General features: G+C 36.6%; 1 protein-coding gene across 1 annotated transcript; it reads left to right on the top strand.

The window, feature by feature from the left end:
- Positions 1-5,172: 5,172 nt before the first annotated feature.
- Positions 5,173-9,248, top strand: LOC145675370 (uncharacterized). Its single transcript, XM_081745770.1, has 2 exons — positions 5,173-7,728; positions 8,316-9,248. The coding sequence occupies exons 1-2, from the start codon at positions 5,173-5,175 to the stop codon at positions 9,246-9,248; spliced, it is 3,489 nt and encodes a 1,162-aa protein (XP_081601896.1).
- The last annotated feature ends 2,047 nt before the right edge of the window (positions 9,249-11,295 follow it).

Genomic DNA, 11,295 nt, shown 5'->3' with positions numbered 1-11,295 from the left:
TTTACTAATTCGTACTGTATAACCAATCTTAAGATGTTTTGAGAAATTTGGATTCTTCTTCTTCTTTATTTTATTATCATATTGATTATGCCATACTTGTAATAGGTTATTTTGAGAAACATTTGCAGGTGACATCTTTATGCTTGAATGATAACCTTCATTGTATGATTTCACAAGAAGAGGTAATACATTTAAAGAATTATACGTTTGATACTTTGTAAAATACTTCCACATTTTTTCTTTTAGAGTTCTGTTAAAACGTTCTACAATACTAGCTTTTATATCAGGATTTTTAGTTGTAATATGTTTTATTTTGTTGTCCTCTAAGTACTTCTGTATTGTTTTATTAGTAAACTCACTTCCTTTATATGTTCGGAATGTAATTGGTTTTCTGTCTTTGAACACAGTTTGCAATGCTTTTAAGACATCATTTTTACCTTTAGATTTTAATGGCACAGCCCATGCATATCGACTGAACACATCTATCACTGTAAGAATATAACGATATCCATCATTAAATTTATGAAGAGATTGAAGATCATTAATATCACTTTCCCAACGCGACAGCTGGAGAACAACATTGAAATACAAAACATGTTCTGTTATCTTATTTTTCTGCTCTTTCCAAGTAGACAGTGCAGATACAGAAACTCTCTCAGTTCGTTGACTTATGTATGTGTTTTAACGTTAGATTTCACTCTTATTAACATTAGAAAATTATGAAATTAACTTCAGTGCCTCAGTGATAGAGTGTTCACCTCTGGTGCATGAGGTCCCGTGTTCAAATCACATGTCTTTTTTCTATATACTTGTCATTAATTTTAGCGACCACAAATTCCCTGCTTCCTTTACAACTTAACGAAAAGATGCTATTGACTGCCCCCGGAAAACCGTCCTTATCATTTCATTTTTACGTTCCAGAGGGCACGGTGGCTCAGTGGTAGAGCGTTCACCTCAAGTGCTTGGGTCCCTGATTCGATCCCAGTTCGTGCCCTATGAACTTTGTGGTGGACAAACATCGTATGCGTGGATTTCCCTTCGGAGTTCACCAGTTTCCTTCCACTTTCTTCATTACATCATTTCATTCATTTTTTCATTATCACCTCTCCTTCATTAGGCTAGTAGACGTAACCGCAGGACGTAAAACTCGGTGGACAAACACCGTGTACGTGAATTTAATGCAACATTTCATTCATTCATTTCTCATCACCACCGTCCCGGCGGGAGCTCATGTGATTCGGATTCCACGTTAATCAGTAGGTCCACGTCTCATATAGCCTCGCTGCTGAAAGGGACGCTAAACTAAAATCAACTCAACTCAACAACTCATCATCACCGTCTGCATTAGCATAGCCGACATAACTGTAAGACGTAAAACTTAAAGATTTCCCATTAGCCTATTCATCATAAGAGTGGGACGTAAAACTCAGATTCCATTTCATTGATTCTCTCGTTAGATCTTAGCTCGGGGGGTTTGGGGGTGACGGTGGTTCACTGGTAAAGCGTCAATCAGAATGAACTTTGTGGTTGGCAAACCCCGTGTACGTGAATTTAATCCAAGATCTTAGCTCGGAGGTGATTTGGGGTTGACGGTGGTTCATTGGTAAAGCGTTCACCTCTGGTGTATGGGGCCACAGGTTCAATATCCTGTTCCCATCAAGTGAACTTTGTGGTGGACAAACACCGTTTACATGAAAGGTCGTAGGTTCAAAATCCTGTTCCAATCAGAATGAACTTGTGGTGAACAAACACCGTGTACGTGAATTTAATCCAACTCTTTCCTTTCCAACATTTCATTCATTTCTCATCACCACCGTCCCGGCGGGAGCTCATGTGATTCAGATTCCACGTTAATCAGTAGGTCCAAGTCTCATATAGCCTCGCTGCTAAAAGGGACGCTAAACTAAAATCAACTCATCACCACCGCCTCCATTAGCATAGCCGACATAATTGTGGGACGTAAAACTTAAAGATTTCCAGCCGGGGAACGTAAAACTCAAAGATTTCCCATTAACCTTGTTGGCATAATCGTAGGACGTAAAACTCAAAGATTTCATTTAATGTTCAAAGTTTTCATTTACAGACAGAAAGACAGACAGATCTTGTTGGCTTTATTATTGGACGTAAACTCTTCATTGTTCAAATATTTCATTTACAGACAGAAAGACATACAGGTATTCATCATATCAAAATTAAAGCACCAAGACTTGTGTCAGCTGATATAATTGCAATGCGAGCTAGAAAACATTCAAGAATTCCATCTTATCATTTTCTTAGAAATCAGCGAACAGAAGTATCATACAAGCTCACTTATATATGTGTGTTTTTAACTAGGCCAGTCTTATGTCGTTGCAATACGAATCATCAAAACATTTGACAATGGCATCTTATCTGTTGTTCTTGAAACTAAACCATTTTAAGATGAAGTTCAATGTTCTAACAAACAGAGAAAGAAAGAGACTAGCAAAACAGACATTCACATATGTGTCTGTGTGTTTTTTTTTAATGTTAGAACATGAACGGAACTTTGAATAAATACACTTGTTCTTTCAACTGCCTTTATAACTAAATGAAGAAAGAACATATATATATATATATATATATATATATATATATATATATATATATATATATATATATATATATTACTTACCTATTTTAATAAGAACGACCGGTATCACAAAACACACATACACTTCAGTTTTAGGTTGAAAACACAATCAATTGATAGGATTTAATCGTAATAACTTAAAGCACAAAACACACACTACAGCTTTAAGCTGAAAACACAATCAATTCGCAGGCTTCAATCGTGATAGCTGAAACGACTCTGATGAAGATCCGGTAGCCGTTCAAGAGTCTTTGCGGGAGAAGGGCGGGGTTCGGGAATTCAAATTAGCTAACCAATACAAGACGACTAGAAAAGGCATGTTTTTTCATGAACCTATAGCTGATGGTAACCCTAAAAGGCATGTTTCATCTTGTTTCTAGCAACATGATGTTCTCAAAGGCTATGAACATAACAACTAAACAGGAAGTGATATCGATTTACTTGTCATAGCAGACATCATCATGTGAATATTCATATAACACACTTCACATCCTACGTTTTAAACAATATGATATGCTATGAGAAGTTTCCATTATTAGAATTTGCTCAATCATTGGAATCCATTCGCAGGAGGTCTGGGGGAAGGAGTGTATAGGTATGTGTTTCGTTATGAGACTCATATATGGTTTCATGTCTCACGTCTTTAAAAAAATTGTGAAATACAATATTTACCTTAGCAACTAAGCCAATTTCGTGAGAAGCTTTGATCATTTGACTATCACGTCTTCTACAGACACTTTGTGGGAATAGGGCCAAGGGGCTAAGCAACACGATTTTGCATGGGTATGTGTTTCGTTCTGAGACTCATATACTGTGTCTAATTTCATACAATCTCCTGAGAAGCTTCGTTCATTTGAAAATTATGCTTTCAGTTCATATTCTCCAGACATATCGTGGGAATAGGACCAAGGGGCTTAGTCGCTTATGCTCTTTGGCTTTCCAGGCGGAGTAGGGGGTGACGGGGGGTCAAATAAACCAAAATTTTCCCACGCACTTCTGTGGTAGCCGTAAAAGGCTATGACCATAGCAACTAAAGGCTTGTCGAAACTTGCCTCCCAATTCCAGGAAATGATACCGAATTCTAGGAAAACAGGATCAAATTTCGCTGACTCGGCCATCCGAAGTGGGGTACATCTACTTCAGTTTTTATCTGGAACTGAGGTCACAAACTATAAAACTCTCCATTGTGGATTTTAACTATTATTTGAGGGTCTTCATGCTTTGGTCGGTGCTGTCAAAAACCCAGGTCCGTGGGGTGAGTACAATATACCTAAAAATCCATTCGTAGCATGCAGTTTCCCCACATACTCAATTATAAAAATACTTCACACTTTACACCCTTTCATGCTAATTACTTTGTTTCGAAAAACAGGTAAATATTTTTGGGGGTAACTTTTCTTGGGAGTTACAAGCTGCTTGAGTCATACCAACTGATAGATTTATAAACCCAGTTCTCTGCCGATATCATTGACGAGCTCACAAAATACCATACGATCATTTTGTCAAAATTGATAATAATTATATAAATTACACGGAAGTAATACGAGTTTATATATATCTATAACTATATATATATATATATATATATATATATATATATATATATATATATATATATATATATATATATATATATATATAGTTATAGATATATAGTTATAGATATATAGATAGACAGATAGATAAATAAATAAATAGATATAGATATAAAGCATAGTGAATGTGGTATGTGAATGATGGCGATCTTTCAGTTCATAATATAGCAGAATACCTACAGCACAGATGCTGCAAATTATCTCGTGGATGAGCAAAACAGTTATATTACTGGAAACAATGTACAATGCATCTTTGTTGATAGCTACCCCGATTTTAAACATTAACTCTTGTTTCATATGCATACAAGCTAAACGACTCTCTTTTCATTATGAGTAACTTTCCTTGTAGAGATTTTTATAGTGAGTTTGTAACATTGCCATCATATTTGCATAACGTTTCTCTTCTGTTTTAAAAACAGTGTGTGGGTGTGAGAGTCAGCAAGTTGAACATCAAGAGATCCATACAAGACGGTCCTCCGGAATTCGTAAAAAAGACAATATATCAGTAAGTTGTAAGTGTTTTAGTTGTTGTGTAGTTAGTGCAAATAAACATTTATTCATTTATCACAATTAAGTTGTTTTGTGAACATTTATTCATCAAAAGACAGAACATTGGTCAGCTCCGACCGGATCACAGTGAACCAGCGTTTGATATAAACTCTGAATATGTATGTGAACAATTGTTACATTGCTCTTTGTTTAGTGCTGTTCATGTGTGCAGTGACATTTATTAATTCTTCTGGAAACTATGTGAATAGACATAAGTGAGAACACGTTCATCGGTGTAGACTTGTGTTTATTAGTTAGTGTTGACTTACAATATTTTTCAAGATGGAGGACTCAGAAAGAAGCAAGTTAGTGAAACAACGTGGGGTGTGCAAAAGTCAACTGACAAGAATTCAAAACTACGCAAGTAATATTAATTCAACAACTACAATTAGTCAGGTGAAAGTACGTAAGACTGCAATGATTGAGTTGTATAAAAAGTTCGATGAAGTACAATCACAGTTAGAAATAAATTACGAACAAGTAGAGGACGATGCATATAGGGAGGAGTTTGAAACCAGTTACTATGATGTATTAGCGCAACTAGAGGATTGTATTATTCAGCGTAGCCAGGAACCTCATTCAAACAATTCCTCAAAAAATGAGAATCAGGTGTCAAATGATCAATTAAAATTGCCTCGTGCTGAATTGCCATCATTTGAAGGACGATACGAAAATTGGCTTTCATTTGCAGACAATTTTAAAGTTATGATTCATAATAACGATAACGTGTCAGTGTTGCAAAAGTTCCATTACCTTAGGAGTGCATTGAGAGGGGAGGCGTATGATTTAATAGCGAATCTGCAAGTTACAGAAGCTAATTATAAAATTGCATGGCAATTATTGAAAGACAGGTATGAAAATAAGCGTTTGATTGCAGCTACTCATGTCCGTAATTTGTTACATATTAAATGTATCACAAAGGAAACTACATCAGAATTAAGACAATTTATTAATACAGCTACTAGTAACTTGAATGCATTACGAGCTTTAGATTTGCAGACACCACTAGAAGAGGTTTTGTTAGTTCAACATTTCGTTTCTCAATTAGACAGTAACACTAGGCGTGCGTGGGAGTTACAAATCACAGATCATTCTTTCCCTCCCTTATCAGAGTTCTTTGCTTTCTTGGAACGTAGGTGTCAAGCATTTGAAACTATAAAAAATACACCATCGCAGGAAGTAGTGTCAAGGTCAAGGGGCGATAAAAATAGACAGAGTGCTAAGCCAAAACAAAAAGAAAAAACAACCAAATCATACGTGACAACAACTCAGCCTTTTTGTAACTTTCGTAAACAAAACCTAATACATCAGTTGTTTAAATGTCCTGCATTTTTAAACGCTGAAGCAAAAGAAAGACAAGACTATGTTCGAGATAATTTATTGTGTTTCAACTGTCTCAAAAAACAATGTAAAGTAAAGACGTGCAGATCAGGTGGCTGTAAACGATGCTCCAAAAGGCATAATACCTTGCTGCATTATGACGTAATGTCAAAAGCAGAGGAGAAAACCAGTGTTGCTAATTCACAATCAAGAAATTTTTCGAGTCATTCTAATACGAATAGGGAAAATATGACACAAGGTTCTTATTTCATTTTCAAGGGAAAACCAAATGACACTGTTATGTTATCTACTGCTATAGTAAATGTACGAGATGCAAATGGTAAATTACATTCATGTGGAGTATTATTAGATTCTGCCAGTCAAAGTAATTTTGTGACTGAAGATTTAGTTCAAAGGTTGCGTCTACCTAAAAATAAACACCGAGTTCCAATTCAAGGTATTAATAGTGTGATTAGTGAAACAAAGCATTGTGTAGATGTACATATAGAATCAAGAATTCGTGAATTTGCAATTGATGTAAACTGTTTAGTTTTGCTCAAAATAACAGATAACATTCCAAGTAGGCCAATAGATCATACTGATTGGAACTTGCCGACAGACATAGTGTATGCAGATCCTAATTTTCACAAACCAGATACTATTGACATTTTGTTAGGCGCGGAAGTGTTTTTGGACATTTTGCGATCGCATAAACTAACCAGACCAAGGAATTATCCAGTAGTACAAGAGACTGAATTTGGGTACATTTTGGCGGTTAAACTTCCTACAACAAGAGATTCTAGTATACCACAATTGTCATTTTTTGTGCAAGAAAGTAACCTTGATAGACAGTTACAGGCATTTTGGGAGCTCGAAACTATACATTCAACAGTCATGACTCAAGAAGAAAGGCAATGTGAACGACACTTTGAGGAAAACACTACCAGAGATAGCAGTGGTCGATTCGTTGTACGTCTGCCAATTAAGCCAAACCATAAATCATTGGGAGAATCATATAATTTAGCTCTTCGTAGATTTTACCAGCTAGAAAGACGGTTGCAGCAGTGTCCAGAAATTAACGAGCAGTACTATAACATTATGAGGGAATATGAAGAATTAGATCATATGAAACCAGTGAAAGAAGAACATAGGGAAATACACTTACCGTTTGAATTTGAGTCCGAGTCAGGTGTTTCAACATTGGGTTTATCATGGAATCCTGTATCAGATAAACTTCTCATCACCAACAAGTCAGTTAAAGAATGTCTCACGAACAACATACCAACCAAACGTCAAGTGACTTCGACCATAGCAAAAATATTTGATCCTGTAGGACTTATAAGCCCGGTAGTTACTCCGTTTAAGATTTTCTTACAACAAATGTGGATCCATAAGATCAGTTGGGATGATCAAATACCATCAGAGCTTTATCAGCAATGGTTAGACATGTGTCATCATCTTCCAAGTGTTAACGAAATACAAGTTGATAGATGTGTAGTGGTGAAGAATTATGTTCATGTCGAGATACATGGGTTTGGTGACAGCAGTCAACTTGCTTACAGATGTTGCATATATGTTAAAACTATGGACATTTCAGGCAAAACTACTGTTAAACTTTTGGGTTCTAAATTGAGAATAGCTCCTATTAAAAAGGTAACTTTACCAAGACTTGAACTTTGTGCGGCAGTACTTTTAAGCAGGTTGTATCACAAAATAATTCCGATATTAAACATTCAGTGGATAGTACTTACTTCTGGACCGATTCAAAAATAGTGCTTGCATGGATATCATCTCCAGCTGCCAGATGGAAAGAGTTCGTGGCAAACAGGGTTGCAGAGATACAGGAGATAACATCAGTCAACCAGTGGCATCATGTGTCGTCAACAGACAATCCAGCCGACATTATTACACGGGGAATGGATCCGAAACAGTTGAAGGAAGCAGATATTTGGTGGCATTGACCCGCATGGCTTGAATCATCTGCATGGCCCGAACAATGAGAAGTGGTAGACGAAGATGTTCCAGAAGAAAGGAAAGTAACGAGCATATCTTTAGTCAGTTATGAAGGTGACATAAGCTTTCTGGAAAAATTTTCTTCATTGTGGAAACTATTGCGAGTTATTTGTTTGTGTCGTCGTTTTATTTACAATTGTAAAAATCACAACGAGAAGAAAGTAGGAATTATTTCCACTACTGAAATTGGTGATACTTTACAAAAATGCATTAAGTTAATTCAACAGGTCAGTTATTCGCAAGAATTCAAAGATTTAGCTTCGTCAGGCCAAGTTTCATCCCAAAGTGAACTTAAATCTTTGTATCCATTTATAGATAATGAACAGTTGCTACGAGTGGGTGGACGGCTAAAAAACTCCGACTTACCGTATGATAGCCGACATCAGATCATCTTACCACCTGAAGAGCATCTCACCAAATTGATAATTGAAGCGGAACATAGAAGATTGTTACATGCTGGACCGCAGTTATTGATTTCATCATTGAGGCAAACATATTGGATCCCACGAGCTAAACAAGTCGTTCGATCTATCACTCATCAGTGTCTAGTTTGTTTTAAATTGAAAGCGTCAGCCTCAGAACAACTCATGGGTCAATTACCATCAGCACAAGTACAGCCAGCTCGAGCTTTTATTCACGTAGGGGTGGATCTCGCCGGTCCCCTAATGATTAAGCAAGGAACTAGATCTCGTAAAGTGACAAAGGCGTATGTTGCAATATTCGTGTGCTTAGCAACCAAAGCGATTCATATGGAGTTAGTGAGTGATTTGAGTAGCCAAGCATTTTTAGCAGCTCTTCGAAGATTTGTATCAAGAAGAGGCAAATTTTCGAACATCTATAGTGACAACGGAACCAATTTCGTTGAAGCGCAGCGAGAACTTAAGGAGCTTCAACAACTACTCAGTTCACAACAATTTCAAAACTCAATTCAAGATGTTACAGTGCAAGAAGGATTTACATGGCATTTCATTCCACCCAGAGCAAGTCATTTTGCAGGCATTTGGGAAAGTGCAGTGAAGTCATTCAAGTTTCATTTAAGAAGAATAGTAGGTTGCACAATTTTGACATTTGAAGAACTCAATACAGTTATAACACAAATAGAAGCCTGTTTGAATTCAAGACCAATTACCGTTCTATCCAATGATTCCGATGATCCTTGATTTTTGTCGCCAGGACATTTCCTTATTGGTGAACCTTTGATGAGCATTCCTGAACCAGATCTAGTGGACATTCCGACCAACCGATTATCAAGATGGAATCACCTTCAGAAGATGAAGCAGCATTTTTGGAAAAGATGGTCTCAGGATTATCTACATGAACTACAGCAGAGAAGAAAATGGACAACAAAACAAACTAATATTTCTATTGGAGATGTGGTTTTAATCAAAGAAGACAATTCTCCTCCATTGTCATAGAAATTAGGTGTTATTCAACAAATGTTTCCGGGAAAAGATGGACTAGTGAGAGGAGTGAGTGTAAAGTGTAAGACAGGGACTGTTGAGACCAATTACTAAAATTGTACCTTTACATAAAAGTGATAATGTGAATTATGTGTAAGTTGATTGACTTGGTTCAATCAAGAGAGGGGAGAATGTAGAGATTTTTTATAGTGAGTTTGTATCATTGCCATTATATTTGCATAACGTTTCTCTTTTGTTTTAAAAACAGTGTGTGGGTGTGAGTGTCAGCAAGTTGAACATCAAGAGATCCATACAAGACGGTCCTCCGGAATTCGTAAAAAGGACAATATATCAGTAAGTTGTAAGTGTTTTAGTTGTTGTGTAGTTAGTGCAAATAAACATTTATTCATTTATCACAATTAAGTTGTTTTGTGAACATTTATTCATCAAAAGACAGAACATTCCTTGATTATCACCTAACAAAAACTAAATGTACAAAGCAGATCAATTTGGTGCGGTTTCAACCATATATAAACAAGTCTTAAGTTGTTCGGATTACTTCTTATAAATAATTACAAATATTTCGTAATCACTGTTCTTCCGTTGCATACAAGCTAAACGATTCTCACTTTATGTGTAACTCTCCTTCAAAATTAGCACCCAAGAAAACTAAATGCACAAAACACTTATCACCATGCGGTTTCAACTATATATGAACAAAGTCTTAAGTTTAGTTATAGGTCTTGTTTCATACGCATGCAAGCTAAACAACTCTCACTTCATGATGTGCAACTTTCCTTCAACATAGCATCCAACAAAAACTACAAACTTAAAACAGACTTATCGCCATTTTTCGCCATCACTGTTCTTCGGTTGGAAAGTGAGACTGTGAGTACCACCTCCAGATGAGGATGCTCTCTCATCCAGAGTAACTCGAATATTGCTTCCGCTTTCCTCAAATGAAACTCGAGTAGCACTTCCGCTCTCATCCATTGAAACTCGAGTAGTGTTTCTGCTCTCATCCAAGGAAACTGTAGTACTTCTGCTTCTGCCTTCTCTGAAATGAAAATTCAAAGAATTATGCATTTGTGATATAACATTCGATTATCAACATGATATTAAGACGAGAGTCAATTCCTCACGTATTGACAAGTATATATCTGAGAAGCATGGATGCTACATGCCAAGTGACATTGAAGAAAAACTATCTTCTGTTGCAGCAATGATACGAAAACACAACGTGCAGCGCACAATTCCCTCAACAGGTGGCAGAATAAATCACCTATGTTGTATTGCTTCCGATACTTGGTGCTCATTTTCCATTAAAAACGGTATCGTTTTGAAAATTTCGCAATTGTTTCATAAACTACTCTTCTTGATACAATCATCAGAACAAATTTCGTTTCTCTAGCTCCAGCGCTTCAGCCTGTGCAGCTTTTCCATATACGTTTTCCCGCTTTTTGGATCGTGTTTTAAACGTAACCTATACTTAATGATCCACTTTCGGTGGTCATAAACTCAAGATTGCGAATTGTTTAATACTTCGTAATTTTCCGCAAACTACTGTTCATGATATACCATGATAGCGAATTCCGCTTCTCTAGCCTTAGTGGTTCGCGCTAGGCACTTTCAAATCGGTATATTGACTGGCAGCCTTATTTCATTCAAGATGGCGACCTAGCCAAAATTTTATCTTTCTCCATAACTTGCTCTTCAAGACACACCTTAGCACCAAATTTCGTTTAAGTCGAACAGTTCGGCCTGCGATTTTATATCACTGAATTGTGATAAGACTTTGGAATCCTCA

The sequence above is a fragment of the Thermobia domestica genome, chromosome 18, assembly GCF_964235325.1.
Source record: "Thermobia domestica chromosome 18, izTheDome1.hap1.1, whole genome shotgun sequence".
Lineage (NCBI taxonomy): Eukaryota > Metazoa > Arthropoda > Insecta > Zygentoma > Lepismatidae > Thermobia > Thermobia domestica.
Note: the sequence above shows the minus strand (reverse complement) of the source record. Positions and strands in the feature narration are given on the sequence as shown.